Source organism: Physella acuta, unplaced genomic scaffold (assembly GCF_028476545.2).
Source record: "Physella acuta isolate Inbredline_101_S28 unplaced genomic scaffold, ASM2847654v3 ptg000218l, whole genome shotgun sequence".
NCBI lineage: Eukaryota > Metazoa > Mollusca > Gastropoda > Physidae > Physella > Physella acuta.
The window spans coordinates 530,268-551,100 of record NW_026731737.1 but is presented as its reverse complement, the minus strand read 5'-3'; the positions used below and the strand labels follow the sequence as shown (position 1 = coordinate 551,100).

General features: G+C 34.2%; 1 protein-coding gene across 1 annotated transcript in view; it reads left to right on the top strand.

Annotated features, from left to right (window-relative positions):
- LOC131937690 (eukaryotic translation initiation factor 2 subunit 3-like) overlaps window positions 1-13,938 on the top strand; it is a 67,360-nt gene extending 53,422 nt beyond the window's left edge. The window contains exon 3 of the mRNA XM_059295293.1: window positions 12,859-13,938. Within this exon, the coding sequence (XP_059151276.1) occupies window positions 12,859-13,785 (927 nt within the window). The 3' untranslated portion in view covers window positions 13,786-13,938. The remainder of the gene's footprint in view (window positions 1-12,858) is intronic.
- Window positions 13,939-20,833: the final 6,895 nt, after the last annotated feature.

Below are 20,833 nucleotides of genomic sequence, written 5' to 3'. Positions count from 1 at the left end.
TCTATCTCAAACTTGAATTTTTTTGGCTATTGCATGCATATGCAGATTGTTCGCTTTTGTTTAATATCTTCATTATCGGCTCGTGAAGACCGGTTTACAATAGCAATAATATAATTTCTTTCTGACGTGTACTTTCTTTTACAATCATCTATGTATGCATGAACCAGAACTTCTAGGTTTCATTTTATTAAACTAGAAATGTGAACATATTGTTTTATTAATGAGTGTGTACTTTTAATAAAACAGCACCATAGTAAAAAAACCACAGTTATATCTGCTATCGGTACCATAGTTTTAGATAAGGTTTTAACCCTAGCGGGTTTCTAGATTCTTTTAAAGTTAGTACTAAACAACTTACACAGATATTAAATATGACATATAGAAGTTACGTCCCATTTCATTATTTTAAGAAAGTAAGGTAAATAAAATATTATTTTGTTACAAAATGCAATTTTTAAAAAAAAATTGCTATAGTATTTGAAAGAAAATACAACATTTGCTTTTAATTATTTTTTAAAATTTTAAATCAAACTTAATATATTGTAAGACATGTCTTATATTAATATTTGCACAATCCATGTAGTAATTTATTTAGAAACGTAAAACGTTAAGAAACTTGTTTTCATTTTCTTTTAAGTTGCAAAATTTTTATTTTAAATAGTGCTGGTTGGACATCTTTTTTTAGTAATGTTTTCGTTGAACAACTCTTTTCCGAATAGCACAGTTATTGTTGATACAGCCATAGAGTTGGTAAGAATGTTTAGTGACTGGAGTTTCATTCTTACATTTAAACATTTATCACTGACTTATCCATCTTTGAATGAAGATACTTTTAATTGTTTTTGAAGATCATCACCATGTAGATTCCTGTGTTGAGCATACTTTGTTTTAAATAAGAAATCTCACCGGTTAAACTAAAGCTCATTTTTTGAAAAATTTAGAAACTTTGACTTGTAGGTGGTTCATTATATCTTTATTTTAAAATTGTTTGTTCTTAATATGAATGCATGTTATCTATATTTTTAGTTAGTAATGAAAAACCTCAAATGTTAGGGAAACAATAACATATAATTAGTAAATCAGTTGTACATTATTTATTTATTTTTTTATAAATATTAACAGTTAGTATACAGGGATACATCTTTGGGGAAATGAGAGTTTTTGTTATGAAACTATAACACAGCTAATCACTGAGTTCATGAGGTCAGGACTAGAGCTGAGCGATTTTTGAATGTATGTACATGTATGTACAGGTATGTCCAATTCATACCTGATTTTGTTTGTTTTATTCCTTTCCATTGTCAACAGTCAAATTAAAGCACAGTTTTAAAAAATGCATTCAGAGGAACTGTATAACAAACAATGGGCATGCTAAACACTACAACACTCAATATGACAGTAACGGAAGGCAATATAAAGTTCAAAGCATACACATTCGAATTATATACTACATATAGTTAACTGCAACATGAAACAAACTTAAATGACATTCAACAAGCACACAAACTTTACAAAACACTAAACATTACTATTGCAGCCTAGGACAGAAATTCAAAAACAAATATATTTAATATTTCAAACAAATACTAACTGCATGCTACGATAACAGAGACCGAATAAAGACTAACCAGCGCCACAATATCAGACAACACATCATCGACAACAAAAAATAAACATCTATGCTTCAACCAGTAAACGGGAGCTGAAAATATAGTATAAAAAAAACGAAAAAATAAATTAAAAAAAAAAACAGAGTATAAAGACATCACTGTATTGGGATTATTAAATATGATGTTAGTACACAAAGACATCACTCTATTGGGATAATTAAAAATGGTGTTAGTACACAAAGACATCACTCTATTGGGATAATTAAATATGGTGTTAGTACACAAAGACATCACTCTATTGGGATAATTAAATATGGTGTTAGTACACAAAGACATCACTCTATTGGGATAATTAAATATGGTGTTACTACACAAAGACATCACTCTATTGGGATAATTAAATATGGTGTTAGTACACAAAGACACCACTTTATTGGGATAATTAAATATGGTGTTAGTACACAAAGACACGTCTGGACCACCAATAGTGTTACATCGTAGATTTTAAGTGTGGATTAAGTGTGGATTAAGTGTGGATTAAGTGTGGATTAAGTGCGGATTAAGTGCGGATTAAGTATGAATTAAGTGTGGATTCAGTTAATTACATTGTTGGCAAAAGGTGGAGTAGGGGTAGCACAATCATTTTCAAGAGTTATATTTAGTGATCTATAATTACTAATCCCTACCCATTACATTGATGACTAGGTGTTTGGGCTTTTGTCAGGGTCTGCGCTAGATTCAGAGTTAGCGAGAGCTTTCATTAGAGTTTATGTTTTGATTTTTAGCGATCTATCTATTCAATCTTGACAAAATGGGGACTGTTGTAAAGTGAGTACATGGACAGGGTCGATGCTGGTATGTTGTGAATGGACTTTTGTGTATTGAATGAGTTTGAGAGTATGTATGTGGTTGAATGGGTTTAACAAAGATGTTGATGGTTTGAGAGTATGTGTGTAGTAGAATTAATAAAAGATTCTGAATGTATGACAAAATAAATAAGGATGTGACGTAGGAGAGTATGTTTTGGGTTGTTAGGAAGATAGTTGAAGTCAGTCTTAGTCTTGTTGTCGTCATGTTGAAGCCAGTCTTAGTCTTGCTATCGTCGTGTTAGGATCTAGAAGTCATCGTCCGTGTCTGCCGTCGATTTAGTTGTGTAAAGCTTATGTAATAAAATATAATAATGGAGAACGCCGTCCTGTTTTATTTAAATTGGATCGTCGTCGTACATTGTTTGTCAGCGCCCAGCATCGACCTGGTCCAAGTATTCACTTAACAACAGGTATACCCCACTTCACAACAGGTACACCCCACTTTACAACAGGCACACCCCACCTTTACATTAGGTATACCCCACTTTACAACAGGTACACCCCACTTTACAACAAGTACACCCCATTTTACAACAGGTACACCCCACTTTACAACAGGCACACCCCACTTTACAACAGGTACACCCCACTTTACAACAGTTACACCCCACTTTACAACAGGTACACCCCACTTTACAACAGTTACACCCCACTTTACAACGGGTACACCCCACTTTACAACAGGTACACCCCACTTTACAACAGATACACCCCACTTTACAACAGGTACACCCCACTTTACAACCGATACACCCCACTTTACAACAGGTACACCCCACTTTACAACAGGTACACCCCACTTTACAACAGGTACACCCCACTTTACAACAGGTACACCCCACTTTACAACAGGTACACCCCAGAGCTCTAAAGTCACCAGATAATGAAATGTCTGTAGGATTTTATACATGTGTACTGCCTGCGCTGCTCCTAATGTGTTACAGTAATGCTGGACGTGTTGTGCTGATTTGAAGTTAGTTTCCTGTAAGAGTATCATGTCTATCTTTATTTAATGTGTTACAGTAATGTTGGACGTGTTGTGCTGATTTGAAGTTAGTTTCCTGTAATATTATCATGTCTATCTTGTTTTTGTTTATAAATGATGCAGGGCGGGGATTTTAACTTCCACGCGTTTTATGTTTAGCGTACATTTTTATTTTAAATTTTGTTTTATTTTTAACCAAACCAAGTCCATGCAAACATGGATAAAAAAATAAAAAAAATTGCAATTAAACATAATCAAAATTAACATTTGTAGAGTTTGTATGGTTAAGCAGAGTAATTAATGATTATTGCTTTTTTTTTATCTATTCGATGTTATATTGTACACAAATCAAAGGTTTAATAAGCATGTTGAAATAATTAAAAACAAACCATCTAATGTTCCTTTATTTACTCCTATATTATTGTTCATCTATATACTACTAAAAGTCAAGTTTGTTTACATGTTTGAATATTTATTTGTTTTTTTGTTTGATTTTTTGTTTGTTTTTTTGTTTGCCTGATCGACTATCTCGCATGGTTGCACTCATCGTGGAAAGCTGTAAAATAGTATGTAGGTAGAGAAAAATTTTTGTTTTAAGACAGACTGTTAATCACAAATTTATTTAAAGACGTTAATTAATTTATTGATTTATTCATACGCAGAGTAACCCATTTTTTTTTAAAAGATTAAAACGACCACTACACTCGGCGGGACCGTGACGTCACAGGTTTTTGTTTACTCTTTAGTACAATAAAATGGCGGCGTCTATCGAAGAAAATTGTGTTCCCATTCAAAAGTTTAACGCGTTCTAAATCTAATTTTCTGTCGGTCATAACTTTAACAATACGTCCGTTTGCTGTATTTATTACGTTCCAACACTTATATCAATTTTAAACTGTCTTTTTTCATTTAGTTTTACGATAAATTTCTCTAGATCTACAATCTGTCCAAGAAAATGTTAAAACATTGACTAAACTTTGTGGGAATAGTGACGTCCCTTGATGTGTTTACTTTTTTGGTACAATAAAAATGGCGGACTCCATCATAGATTTTGTGGCCCATTCAAAAGTTTAACGCGTTACAAAGCTAATTTTCTGCCGGCTATAACTTAAACAATACGTCCGTTTGCTGTATTTATTACGTTCCAACACTTATATCAATTTTAAACTGTCTTTTTTCATTAGTTTTACAATAAATTTCTCTAGATCTAGATCTAAAGATCAGCTGTTGAAGGAAAGTTATGAATCTAGCCTAGATTCTAGACTAGAATCTAGATCTAGCCTAGATCTAGGTCACTAGACTCAATGTACATTCTAGATCTAGACTTAATGTAAATTCTACATCTAGAATCTATTTCAGGCCTTAATTATTTTATATAAATCTTTGTTTAGCTTCAATGATTATCTAATTCGAGAATAAATGGGATTTTTTTAAATCTAGGTTCTATATCTAGATATAGTAGGATTACTAACTAACTTGGAGGCGTGGTCGGCTGCTAACAACAATATGGCGTCCGGACCTGACGAATGACTTCGGACCATTTTTAGGCCATGTTTACCACGAGCAAGATGGCGGGTGTTCACATTATTTAAACATGGTATAGGTGGCCAGGGCTAGATATGCCAGAAAAGCATTTTAAAATTTGCTTTGGAGAGTGAAGGCTAAATTTTAAAGTCAGTGTCATAAAAATTAATAGAACTTTTTTTTTTACGTGTTCAATTATTTTTTCTTAAGCCCTATATGTGAATGATAACGTTGACTATCAGGAACTCGCGGGGCACAGGGCAGGTGAAGTAGGGTTCATCTGTTTCTCTGTCCTAAGCATATGAAGGGATAGTGTGGTCAGAGACATGCTCGGCTGGAATCGTTTTTTAAACGATAAAAACATGTTGTCTGAGACTTGGCGGGACACTGGGCAGGTGAAGTAGAGTTGAGTAGGTCACCTGTGACGTCAGTATATGAAGGGATAGTCCGAAATCGGTGTTTTCGGTGTTTTTAAATGATAAAAAACATCTTTTTGAATGTGGGGTCTGTTTTTTTGTGACGATAAGTGACACTGCAGTAGCGTAGCGAGGAGGGGGGGGGGGGCGGGTGGGGGACATATGTCCCCGGGCGCCGACCTTAGGGGGCGCCAAAATGGTTTGGAAAAATAAATTAAAAGGTTGAGGGGGGTGCAAATCGAAAGTTTGAGTGGGGGGGGGGGGGGGGTAGCACATCAAAAGTTTGAGGGGGGGGGGTTGCAAATCGAAAACTTGCGGGGGGGGGGGGGGTTCAAATCGAAAAGTTTGTCCCCGGGCGCCGAGACGGGTCGCTATGCATCTGAGTGACAGACGTGATGTTTTTTGATTGATGACCCCCGAAACCCACAGTTATCCAAGGGATGACGGGTAGTCTAGTATGTATCTAAAAACAAACCTAAGGATTATTTACCTTAGTTGTGATACTTTTTTTTAAAGTGGAAGTAACTTTAAAATTTAATATTATATAAATTTGCAAATTGTTTAGCAGCAACTTTAAAATAAAGAAGAAAACCAAGACGTGCAAATTATGCTAAATTTATGTAAACAGAACATGTGATGTCTAATGGACGCTGTTGTAATGTTGCTGATTATTACTGCATAGGTTTACAGGTAACTACTGTATTAAAGTGACGATACACTTGACCAGACCTGATCTATAAAACGACTTATACAATTGATTCGTGATGTTTCAGTGCCAGTTAAAAACTAACAAATACAAAAGGTTTAGGTTAGGGCATTTTTTTGTTATAAAATATGTGTTTTAGTAAGTATGAGTCGGCGATAGCAGAATGACTTAGTAAAAATAATTGGAAATTTGTTGAAAGGCAAGAATAAGGTAGGAAACTTTAGTTTTAGTTTAATGATTTAGATCTGTAGTTCTTAACATTGGCTCTATTGAACCCCAGGGTACTGTTGAATCTACCTGTGGGTTTGGCGTAAGTCTAGACACAAGCGACTCAAATAATCCACAATTGGAGTGTGTTAGCGTAGACAATATAACTATTGAGAATGGTTCGGTCAATGCGATCATGAAATCCAAAAAAAAATAAAGGTAAATAAAGCACATATTTATATATCTACGACTACGATAAATGGTGTGCATTGGATTAATGCACGCATGCGGCTTATTTAAAACAGAAAAGACATGTTAAAATGCCGTCTTAATCACTTGTAAATTCGACAGCTATAAGTGTTACAAAATTTAGAACAGTCTGATTGTGTTTATTGTTATAGTGTTGATGAATATGCCGTATGTTATAGGTCGATACTGTATTTAGCTTTTACGATACACCTGACCAGACTAGAAGTATGAAACAACATTTACACTTGATTCAAGATGTTTGTAATATCGGCATCATCCATTGTCTGAAGACAAACTATTTGCAAATAGTCTTTTAAAAATGAATGCAACAAATGTGTAGTAATAGACGAAGCGCCAAAGCTAGTGAAAGGAAGAGGCTCTCGGAGTAGTGAAGAGAATTACGGTATATTGTGATGGTAATACTCAGAGGCGTAGCTAGGGGGGGGGCGTGGGGTGCGGACAACAAGGCAAAAAATAGCAAAATATATAGAGAAAAAAATGTGAGGAGGGGATGCAAATCGAAACTTTGAAAGTTTGTCCCAGGGAAGGATCGCTACGCCTCTGGGGGTGACACCATTAAGTGCCGCCCTCGCTATGCCACTGGTAATACTGATGGGGTGCGTGATGGTATTGAAGAAGGGACTATTGTGACGATGCAAGTAATGGGTTGAGTGATGTTAAATTTGATGGAGAGTATGTTTCAATGGTTATAACGCATGGTTACAACGGTACTTATCAATAGGGATTGTTGCCATTCTAGCTATCAGAACAATCTTCAGTACTTTATAAGATATCGAAAAGAAAATATTAACAAAACTATTTTTTTAAAGGAGGCAGTTCTGTCGTTCTGTCTTGTGTAATAATTTTTTTTTTCCCTTTGAAAGAGATGTAAGCCGGAGTTCTCTTCTTAAGTAACGTCATTTTTTTGTAGAAGTTCAACGACAAATCGACAAAATATTGTTGTATGACCATAAGTACTTGATCATCTGTTTTATCGCTTTATATTAAGTTCCGTCTTTAATAGATATGTTCTCGAGCTAATATTTCTTAACTAATGTACATAGTGTTAATAAAAACAATTCTAATAGAAGAATTGCGGAAGAAGAAAAATTTGGACAGATTGAATAATTTATCTAATAAAGGTATTACTTTTCTAACTAAAACAGAAATGGGAAGTAACTAGAATTAAGTAATATTAATCACATTTTTTTTAAAAATCGTCATCAAAACCATACACTTATTCTTCAACACAGTGCCATGTCAACTCATTAAGTAGTGAGTTGGCAATACGAGTTCCATAGATTCTATCTTAGCAAATATGGTCCGTAGATTAGACATCATGTACAGGAGGCTAGGGATTTTTCTTGATTTAATGAATCCAGCAATCAGATGTAATGTTTTAATAAAACATGTTGACGCTGTATCTATGTTTATCATCATTGTTTATGCAGTCAAAATAAATTTTAAGTAGAGGTGTGTCACTGTTAGGGCTAAAATCATGTTTAAAGTTAGTTTACCTATAGTAGCTGCCACTGTGTTTTTTCTACTACTATTGAGACGTTTTAACAAAAGTACACGCTGATTACTAAACAGTAGATTAACATTTCTAGTTAAATTAAATAAATCATATATGTTGGTGTATGCATATCTAAATTATTGAGAAAGAAAATACACACCATAAAGAGCTTGTATTATTGTAAATCTATATTAGTCTTTACAGCAGATTACAAAGACGTAAAAAAAGCGAACAGTATGCAGATGGATAAGGACGCTACAAATACACTTATTATAAACAAACATGTTCACATTTCTAGTGTGATGAAATTAACAATAAATATTCTAATTTATGCATAAAGAAATGGTTGTGGAAGAAAATTCAAGTACAAAAGAAAGAAATTGTATTTAGTAAATCTATATCATTTCTTAGTATCCGATACAAACTAAAACAAAAAAGGAGCATTTGCCTACATAAGGCTAACATTACACGATTCAGGACGAAAAAATACAATCAATCTATTAATGTGTTTATTTTAATATTATACAGACAAAATGTGTACATACCAGAAGAGCCATGCTGTACAAAGGTAATTTTCTACTAGTACAAAACGCCATAATGTCGTAACAATGTACACTATAACAGCTCTTTTATACAAACTATTTACAAAAGCTATACACGTTTATACTAATAGCATTTTAATTATGCTTAAAAAATACATTGTATTTCAAATACAACTATAATGAAAATAATTGTAATATGCCCATTTACTCATTTATTCCGTTAAACATACAGAGGTGGTTGATGCACAGTATACGTACATTTACTACTAGACAAGATAGGTGAGGGTAGTTGCCAAAAGAAAGTTTAGTCATGCAAAAAATGTGTTTACTTTATACATAACCAACACAAAACGAAATGGTTCTAACTCACTCATTGTGTTTATGTAATTATCGTCTTACAAGTATACGCCATCAATCAAGTATCTCAGTCGCTATCTACATCGAGTTTGAATGTTTTCCCAAAAATCAACATGACGTGAACGTGTAGTTACTAGCATGTATACCGTCGTTCTGCTTAACTGATTTGTTTTAATGTTGTTACCTAACAAATGTCATACAAATGCAATGTTATAAATTACTGTTACTTCAAATTCATTAATTTAAAACCATATTTGCATTTAGTCCATAGCTATGTTCATAAATAGTGATCAAATTGTAATTTACAATTAATGAGGATGCTATTCACTGATTGCTAAAATAATTCAAAATTTTACATTGTAGTAAATTCCCATTTAATAATTAGAACATTTAGGGGGAATTATTCGTTCGTTTTTTTCATTAAAACTGTTAACATACTAATTTAATGGTAATTAGATATGAATTTGGAAACACGTTTTAATTTATATTAAACAACAGTGTATGCTGATACAAGCGTGTCAGAATTGATATTAATCATAACAGTTTTATTTAGTTCAAGCTATATTTTATTTCTTGAAGTTTTAAATTTGTACACTTTTCTTTCTAACGCAAGCAAAATTTTTCGCTTGAGCAACGCTTAACGGCAATCTAAAACTTATATACACACAATTAACAAAAACAAAATGATGTTTATGTCTTTGAAGCTGTATTATACCATCAAATAAATTAGTATTACTAGTTTTAAACGTTAACAAACAAAAATCGACAAAAAAATATTACTATTGTAAATGTGTATCAGTTCTCACAAGCCGATGATGAAAACCGTAATACTAAAGCGAACATGCTAAGCAAACAGACGATGTAAATTACAAACCTAATGCGAAAACAAAATAACAAAACAAACTGCAAAAAACATTATCAATAAAAAAAGTTTATCGTCACACCAAGTAAATATTTCGCCTTTCCAACAGTTGATCAAGCCTGGATGTGTAGGAAATACTGGAGGCAACAATAATGTGGTTCACTCTATTGAAACGATTCTTACAAACATCATCAGTGGGGTTGCAATCATTCTACTACGTACCAACAACACACAAATGTCCACTTTACCCAACCCCATGTTCACAGTGTTTTCTACAAAAAACGTCAAATTTACCCAACCCCTTGCTCACAGTGTTTTCACTAAACCAACATGACTTAGAGGTGCGTTCCGTTAGACGTGTACAACTGTATAAAGTTACTTTAGCTTCATGCATCGAATGTTAGACGTGTACAACTGTATAACGTTACGTTAGCTGCATGCATCGAATGTTAGACGTGTACAACTGTATAACGTTACTTTAGCTTCATGCATCGAATGTTAGACGTGTACAACATCGATGCAACTTTTATATTACAACATCGTTTTCAAAATGTACCGTCATATTTGATTATAAAAATCAAAGTATACTTTGAAAAAATAATGTAAAACTATGCCAAATGACTGTAAATTGAATTGAAACAGTATTTTTACTCTTGCCTTTAATTCTACTTACATAAGACACTAATGTCTTGACTGGGGTGTGGATATACCAGCGCCTCTTCATCTAAGAAACATTATATCGCCGTCGTTGTTTATACTTAACACATTCAACTTAAGAAAAAAAGGTAATATCTTTGGTTTAAATGCAGTAGGCCTACTTGTAATGGCTTGATAAAACATTCTTACTAAAGTTTGTAAGACAGCTATAAAGCGAAGGACGGTTACGCTAGTATTTTCCATGCATTTTGTCTTGTCTATTAGGGCTTATCAAAAATCATAATCGTCGGTTTTGATGCTCATAAGGTCTTCTAAATTTCAAATAAATGCATCTGTCATGGCTTACATTATTAATGATATACACACATTTGAATGTTTTGCTTTACCGATATATGCATGATTTTATAGCTTTCCTTATAAAATCATAGTTATTTAGCTCACATATAATACATATACGTCTTTTAAATTACAACAGCTTTAACTTATAAATATGTTAATAGTATGTGTAATTTAAGTGTGATGAAAATATACAACTAATTATTAAACGAATTTAACGAATATAAAGTCAAATCTTGACAGTTATGGTTGTTTATATTAACTGTACACGTAGCTACAGTCAAGCTTTGATGGGATGACACCAAGTCAAAAAAAAATAATTGCTAAATATATAGAAGAAAGAATGCTTTTCGACAGTTCAATGAATGATTAATTAAAGTTAAAAAGTCTATTAAAGTTTGTAAATACTTAGTTTTCTAATCCATTATAATATTGTGTATATATTAATGTTAAAATGTAATAATCACTTTGTGTTATAGTATTTGGTAATTACTAAATGTAACATACTGTTTTTGGTAAATTGTATTTGGAGTAAAACGTGTGTTAGATTTGAATACCTGGCCATCGAAAGTGAATGTGTGAGCGACCAATCACTGAATTGTACATGCTTTTTGTAGATCGCTCACTGACTGGAGGGAGTGAATGTAGGTCTATATAATCGGGGTAAATGAGAATTTCGGGGAACCACCTAGATGAATGCAAGGGGAAGCTATGTGTGTTGACGGTTAGGGCTTGAATTGTTTTGATAACTGAATGAATGTATTCGTTACTGTGGTAAATAAAGTTGTAAAAAAGAGCAGCAGTCTATTGTATAATCTTGAAAGAAAGAACTCACAATAACAACGTAGTGTTACATTGGTATCAGAAGTGACAAAATATGACCATCACAACACCCGATGACTATTATCATCATTTCATCGTGTAAGTTGTGTAATTTGTCAGAAGAGTGGGTTATGTTCTACAGGTTGATGGTTATCTTGTTTGTACTCTTTGTGATGTATTCCCAGTTCCTTCCCATTTAGCACTACAATAAGTCACAGAAAACAAGCAACAAAATGTTTCCGAATGTCTTTAAAAAATTAAAAAATTGCATACTAATACAATTTTAAAAAGTCACTCTATTTTCTTTCTATTATACCATGTTTCCTAAAGTCTTTAAAAATGAAAAAAAATGCATAATAGTAACATTTTAAAAGCAAATCATTGTTTAAGTTTTTATAATTTTTACTACACTAATAAATACAAATTAAGAACAGTAGACTACAAGTAAGAAAGAAATATTACTATTGTAAATCTGTACCAGTCCTCACAAGCCGGTGATGAAAACTGTAATACTAAAGCGAACACACAACTGACGCTATAAATTACGTGTCTGAGGCGGGGAAAATAATTAATAAATAATTAAATACAAATTAAAGACACATTTAAGAATGCCTGTGCAACCCACTCATAACAAGATCATGTTGAACATTCAAAAGAAAATAATAAAGTACAACCACCGTACACATCTCAACCAGGGGCGGAACTACAGTGCCGCCAGACCACGCAATGCGGGGGGGGGGGGGCGGGCCGTTTAGGGGCCCACAGCCGACCATAATTAATTTTTTTTACAGTTTAAAACAAATAATTTTCTTGCAGTTTTGACTTAATAATTGTTTTGTAAAAATAATAATGCAGCTGGAGTTGGATTATCTTTATTCTATAGACACCATCTCGAGTCCTCTTTCTCATACAATCAAACACATGCTGTTGTCGGCAAAATTCTTTCGAAAATAAATCCATCGCGTGAAAGATACGCAAACGTTCTAACCACTTCCATGACTTATTTCCCTTTTCTAAATAGTCAAATATGTTGCTCTTAAGCAACTTCAAATAGATTTGCACTAAACAAATTAAAAAGCAATTACTTCTCTTAATTATTATTTGAATAAAAATACACAATAAAGAATGACAAAGCATATAAAGGAAATGCATTTAAAAATAATAATATAAATAAATAAAAAAACTTTAAAATAAACATAGGGCGAGAAACCATTACAGCCACAAACATCAGAACATTTAGCAGCTGTAGAAATCATGAAGCTGAAACATATACTAATCCTACAAAATAAAATTGATCTTGTAAATGAATCACATGCCAAAGAGCAGTATGAACATATTCAAGCATTTGTTAAAGGAACTGTGGCCGAAGGGGCTCCAGTGGTTCCAGTATCAGCACAGCTGAAGTATAACATTGATGTAATATGTGAATACATCATCAAAAGGATCCCCGTGCCTGTCAGAGATTTCCTCTCAGAGCCCAGGCTTATTGTAATTCGATCCTTTGATGTGAACAAACCTGGATGTGAAGTTGACGATATACTGGGTGGTGTTGCTGGTGGTTCAATCCTCAGAGGAGTCCTAAAGGTAAACCAAGAGATAGAAGTAAGGCCTGGAGTAGTGTCAAGAGATCAGGATGGCAAGCTAACATGCCGGCCAATTCTTTCAAAAATTATCTCACTCTATGCTGAACAGAATGATTTACAGTATGCAGTACCTGGTGGTTTGATAGGTGTTGGTACAAAAATGGACCCAACTTTATGCAGAGGAGATCGCTTGGTTGGTCAAGTACTGGGGGCAGTTGGTGCACTGCCTGACATCTTTACAGAGCTGGAGATTTCCTTCTTCCTCCTTAGAAGATTGCTTGGAGTCAAGACAGAGGGGGATAAGAAGGCTGCTAAGGTACAAAAACTGAGTAAAAATGAGATATTGATGGTCAACATTGGCTCGTTGTCTACTGGAGGTCGAGTGTTAGCTGTTCGTGCTGATTTAGCAAAAATTGGTTTAACAACACCTGTGTGCACTGAGGTCGGGGAGAAAATTGCCCTAAGCAGACGTATAGAGAAGCACTGGAGGCTGATTGGCTGGGGTCAGATTAGAAAAGGTGTTAAGATTACACCTGAATCCTAGTCAGCTGACCAGCGACTCCCACATAACCTGATACACATTGTCCTGTATACATAAGGGCCGTTCATGTGCTGAGCCAATTTTTTTCTTCTCTAACTCTATCAGCTTGTGTGCTGGAGAATTTTAGTTTGGTTTCAGATAAATAAAATCTTGACAACTTTAAAAAAAAAAATAAAAAAAAAATAAAAAAAAAGATTTTCAAAACAGATTAATAGTAGTCACGTAAATGACGTGTTGTAACTTGTTTATAAATTTTAATTAAAAACAAGTGTTTTTAATTTATTTAAAAAAAAACTCGAACAAGCCCGAAATGAGTATCCTATGTTGGTATGTTCGTTATATATATATATATATATATATATATATATATATATATATATATATATATATATATATATATATATATATATATATATATATATATATATATATATATATATATATATATATATATATATATATATATATATATATATATATATATATATATATATATATATATATATATATATATATATATATATATGGGGCCCAAAAAAGTTCTCTGCGGGGTGGCCCTTTTTTTCTAGTTTCGCCACTGATCTCAACAAAACATTAAAAATGTAGTAAAATAATAATTCAATACGTTATTCCATAATTTGTGTATATGTACAGCACCTATCTGTTTAAAACCGTCTTCTATAACTAACTGTTCTCGTGATTATCCAAAATGTCGAGTGTAATGTACATGTTTCTTGTACTTGAATGTCAACATCTATCATTATACACTATCTGCTACGGCAATTGTGTCCTATAGAATCCCTCACTACCAACAGCACTATCACCACACAATCCCCGCCACAATGTTTATCGTCACGCACCACATTACTTCATCCTTCACTATATCACCACAAAAACTATCAACCCATCACACCATTACCATCACACATCCACATTACAAACACCATCACATTTACCCTTCTTTGATTCGCCACCAGTAGAGCCTGATCACAAGTAATGTGGGCATGTATTAGAAATGTTATTTGCATGTAGTAAATCCCTTAAACACAATAATACGATACACTGCATGTAGGCCCTACTGGTAATCTAGATCTAAACCATGGTTACATGATTTTTAATGTAACGTCTAACTAAACAAAACTAAAGCTTCTTAACGTATTGTTGTCTAACATATGTTATGTTGAGTCAATCCTATTCATAGAAGGTGGCGCATTATATGTGTCAATATCTAAACAAAACCATAGGGTTTCAGTCACGTGCATTCATTGGAACATCCACACATTGGGTGAAGAGGAGATACATAGTGTTCAGATCTACGACTACATAAAGACATTCACTAATATAACGGTTGTGTCGTTTACATAGCTCCACTTCGGTTATATTTGCCTACATCCAGCTAGTCAATATATTATGAACATGATTTATGTTAGGGGTCATCCATAAATGACGTCACGCTTTTTTTGACGATTTTTACCTCCCCCCCTCCCCTCCGTCACACTTCGTCACAAAAAGCCAGACCCCCCCCCCCCCCTAAAATGACGTCACACCTCAACCTACAACCCCCCTCAAAATTGCAGTTGAATTTTTTTTAAACATTGATATTTTTCCAAAATCTTGTCTAAACTATTACAATTTATTAAAACAGTTATCTAAAACGCGAAATAACGTCTAAAATTCGTTTTCTAACATTGCTTTTTTATAATGCAAAAATGTGACGTCGCAACATCTGACACCCCCCCCCCCTCCCCCTCATCACACATCATCACAAAATTACGGACCCCCCTTCCCCCCTACGAGTGTGACGTCATTTATGGATGACCCCTTATCCGGCTAGTCAATACGTTATGTACATGATGCTTAAGAATCAACTTTTAGTGAACAGGATCTTAAGTGCGATATTAAAAAAAAAAAAAGCAAATTCAAGTTTAACAAAACACATTAATGATGGCGATTTTAAAAAAAAAGGTGTATTTCTCTTTTTATATTAAACGATATTTGATACTTCTGTATTTATGTTTGCATTCACAAGACACACTGTTAAGTGGTGTCCTTTATGTATGTGTTCAATAATTTTCTTGAATTGAACAATTTAATACACATCATTTCATATAAGACATATTTAAAGCACCTCTATATATCAAATCAATGTATTCTTAAACTAGACCTAATGGTGTATATCTAACATGTTCCTGTTGACACAATTTTGTTCAGAAATGTATACATTAAATCAGTTTGCTTTTCGGCTTTTTGGCTAAGATCAAAGTGTAATATCGGTTATTTATTACGCGGATCCTAGTCATTTGGTTAGGGTAGATTGATGGCCCTAGAGGCGGCCATATCAACTCATCAAACATCAAATACAAACCAAGACGGCTGTGGGATAGCGCCCACACTTAATCATTTGTAATGTAGTTGTTATATATGCTAAATTGTCATGTGCACCCAACATTAACGGATATCAGCTGTTATTGTGGAACTCTACATTCTAAAGCCCATTCATCTGTAAATACACTACTGAACTGCAACAATTCAACTATAACCTCCAACTACGCAACGATCTAATTCTAAACTTCCTGCTCAGCCTCACATGGCTTATCATCTAACTTCTCATTGGTCAGGTTATTAATCTTTCAACATGTTTCTAGCTACTGACCTAACAAGTCTTAATCTAAACAAATATATCTCCTCCCCTTGAGGAATATCTGTTACATACATTTTACGACAGCAAAGGTTTGTTTTGATAGCCTCACTATTTTAAAGTGTGTAACTGCTACACAAGTTTGGATAACCCTGGGTAATATTGTGTGATAGCTACTGTATGTGAAACGCTTAACTTTAAAAAAAAATCGCTCACTGACTCAGTTGTTGATGTCAGTGAGCGACGGGTAAAAAGGGAGACCACGCGATTATTCCCCTCTTCAATAAGTACATGCGCAGATCTGGCACCCTACCGCCAAGTTACAATCCCCCCCCCCACACACACACACTGTTAGACGACAAGGCAGGGAACAAGCACACAACACACCAAGCCAAACGGCGACCAAGACATTCTGTAGTTCAGGCCTTATGAAGGACAACTACAAACATAACGTGACAGACTACATCAACAGACTAGTAAAACCCGTGGAATGATGAGCTCCTGCGACCGACTTGTACCATCGACGTAGAGGACATGACCTTATGGACCTCGAGGCGACGAATACAAGACAGAAAGGGAAACAATAAAAAAATGGACACACTTTACAATGGTTCAAGTAACACACCCTGATGCCCCTGCAATTACAAAGCAATAGACGTAACACCACAAGCAGTACAACAGTAAACATCTCAGAGCCATACCAAGTAGTCATGCTACCACAAGTAGGCCTACTCCCACTTGTGTGGAAAAACAAAATGTTAATCAGGGCCAGGTAACGAGCCAAGTCCGACCCCTATCTTTTGTCCTCCAACTGCACTTAAAACACATACGCACACCATAAGATTAAAAAAAAAAAAGTTTTTTTTATAAGATTCAGGGGGAAGCCACTCTATTTTACACATCGCTGCTGTTTATATAGCAAATCTTGCTTGCAGACACTGCTGTTTAAAGTTGATTTCTGGCCTATATTGATATATTTAGCCATTGATTTAGGTTTATTATCCATTTATCTATAATATTTGACACAAACATATCACAATATACCTCTATTAAAGCCTTGACAATGAGGTAACGTTTTCATACATTAATAACCGCGGGCGATTTTAAGTACCCAAAACGATAGATTACCATATATATATATATATATATATATATATATATATATATATATATATATATATATATATATATATATATATATATGCAATTGGTGATACCAACCCCTCACACACACTTTTTTTCTATTAAACTACATATACCTCAAGTGGAAACAAAAGTAAATTAGACATTGTCTCAAACCCACCCCGGTCACTGATTTACTTGTATTGAACATATTCCACTAAACTTTTCTTCCTCTGTAAATTATTCAGATGGATGTATCATTGTTTTCTCTATAGTTAGCAAGTTTGCAATGGGGTCACCATCCCCCCTCCCTCCCTTTACGAGATCGTCAATCTGTACTAAATAGACTTTTTAACGTTAATTAGTCAATCACTGACCTGGGGAAAAGCATATTTCTGCCTCGCGACGCATTTGACTTGCACCATCACAATAATCCCTATTTAAATGCATCCACGAAATTATTTTTACTTGTAACAGTTACCTCCCGTATTTATTATTTCATTTTGATAAGGGAGGTAATACCACCATTTGGTTCCAAAACTTACGTAAACAGATTATTAACATTAATTGAAAAATAATATGCAAAATTGAGTACATTTTTTTACTTACAATGTGTCTGCAACAACTTTGTAAGTTATGATTCGTACTTTTTTGCAACTTTTACTTATTCGGCTTCTCTTTTTACAAAGCGGAAACCTTTAGAAAATGTAACATTTATTTTGTATAGCTGAGAAAACTTTCAATTTACACCACTCCTCCCTTTTGCTGCATCAGTCATTTTATTTTCTTTTGAACACAAAGATTAATCCTATTTATTAGATGTTACATACAGAATTGAGCTTTATATATTATAGATATAAGAATGTATATCTAAAAAAAATCAATCCTATTTAATAAATTGTCACAAGCATGATGCTAGAAAAGCACATGTTAATATCGATACATAATTATACAACAAAACACATCAGTCCAAATATAACAAAAGACAGGAAAACAAAATCTGCAAAAATACAGTCCCCACACAGGAAGGTAGTGTGCGGATACCGCCTACCCGCTACCCTCTTTCAACAACGACGAAGAAAGAAGAAAGCACACACAATCAGAACACGAAACAGCCACCTGCGTTCTATGTGAAACCAACTTCGTTAGCAGCAAATACATTGCTGATAAAGAACATTTTATTAGAACTCTACGTTTTCTGCAAGTCAAACGTTATGACATTGTATGTCACAACTAAAACGTAAACGTAGCCAATCTCTTATTGTTAGAAACATATGTAAAATAAAATATACCAGCCGACCGGCGGCGTATCATATGCCGCTATTTAGTTGTTTTATTTTCTACTTTTCAGTAATTCATAATATGTTAATTCGACAGTACCAATGCTGCTACTGAAAATATTTGCTTTAAAACACTATCAGGAAGTCGTTAATGACTATAACAACGATACCCCAGCACCCTCCATTCCCCAACCTCTAACAATTCAAGTCAGAAAGAAAGACATTGTATTATTGTAAATCTATATCGTTTATAACAACCCGATACTAGCCAAAACGAAAATAATAGCATTGACCTACATAAGCTGAACATTACACGACTCAGGGCGATAAAATACAATCAATTAATGTGTATATTTTAATATTATATTGACAAAATGAGTAAACAGTAGAAGAGTCATGTTGTAAAAGTTTGTATTCTACTAGTACAGAAGCCCACAATGTCAGTGAGCGATTTGTCCTTTGTCGTCTTGGCGAGTCAAGCATTTTTTTTTCTTGCCGATGTCTCGGTTCTGCTATGCATCGTGTTGAACTGTAAAGCCATGTAGTCGTGAATTTTTGTAACTTTGATTGGGTACAGTGTAATATTTCAGGTTAAACTGAGCTTTCTAATTATTTTGTTTACTCTCTTTAGCGCCCACTTAGAGTCGGCGCCCGGGGCGACCGCCCCAACAACCATTCCCTAGCTACGCCTCTGGAAATTACTAATAAAAAAGTTAACAATAAGTAGAGGCATACAGACGTGATAAAGTAAATGTCTGAGGTATACAGACGTGAACAAGTAAATGTCTGAGGTATACAGACGTGAACAAGTAAATGTCTGAGGTATACAGACGTGATAAAGTAAATGTCTGAGGTATACAGACGTGATAAAGTAAATGTCTGAGGTATACAGACGTGAACAATTAAATGTCTGAGGTATACAGACGTGATAAAGTAAATGTCTGAGGCATACAGACGTGAACAAGTAAATGTCTGAGGTATACAGACGTGAACAAGTAAATGTCTGAGGCATACAGACGTGAACAAGTAAATGTCTGAGGTATACAGACGTGAACAAGTAAATGTCTGAGGCATACAGACGTGAACAAGTAAATGTCTGAGGCATACAGACGTGATAAAGTAAATGTCTGAGGTATACAGACGTGATAAAGTAAATGTCTGAGGTATACAGACGTGATAAAGTAAATGTCTGAGGCATACAGACGTGAACAAGTAAATGTCTGAGGTATACAGACGTGATAAAGTAAATGTCTGAGGTATACAGACGTGATAAAGTAAATGTCTGAGGTATACAGACGTGATAAAGTAAATGTCTGAGGAATACAGACGTGATAAAGTAAATGTCTGAGGTATACAGACGTGAACAAGTAAATGTCTGAGGCATACAGACGTGAACAAGTAAATGTCTGAGGCATACAGACGTGATAAAGTAAATGTCTGAGGTATACAGACGTGATAAAGTAAATGTCTGAGGTATACAGACGTGATAAAGTAAATGTCTGAGGTATACAGACGTGATAAAGTAAATGTCTGAGGAATACAGACGTGATAAAGTAAATGTCTGAGGTATACAGACGTGAACAAGTAAATGTCTGAGGCATACAGACGTGAACAAGTAAATGTCTGAGGTATACAGACGTGATAAAGTAAATGCCTGAGGCATACAGACGTGAACAAGTAAATGTCTGAGGCATACAGACGTGAACAAGTAAATGTCTGAGGTATACAGACGTGATAAAGTAAATGTCTGAGGTATACAGACGTGATAAAGTAAATGTCTGAGGTATACAGACGTGATAAAGTAAATGTCTGAGGCATACAGACGTGAACAAGTAAATGTCTGAGGTATACAGACGTGATAAAGTAAATGTCTGAGGTATACAGACGTGATAAAGTAAATGTCTGAGGTATACAGACGTGATAAAGTAAATGTCTGAGGTATACAGACGTGATAAAGTAAATGTCTGAGGTATACAGACGTGAACAAGTAAATGTCTGAGGCATACAGACG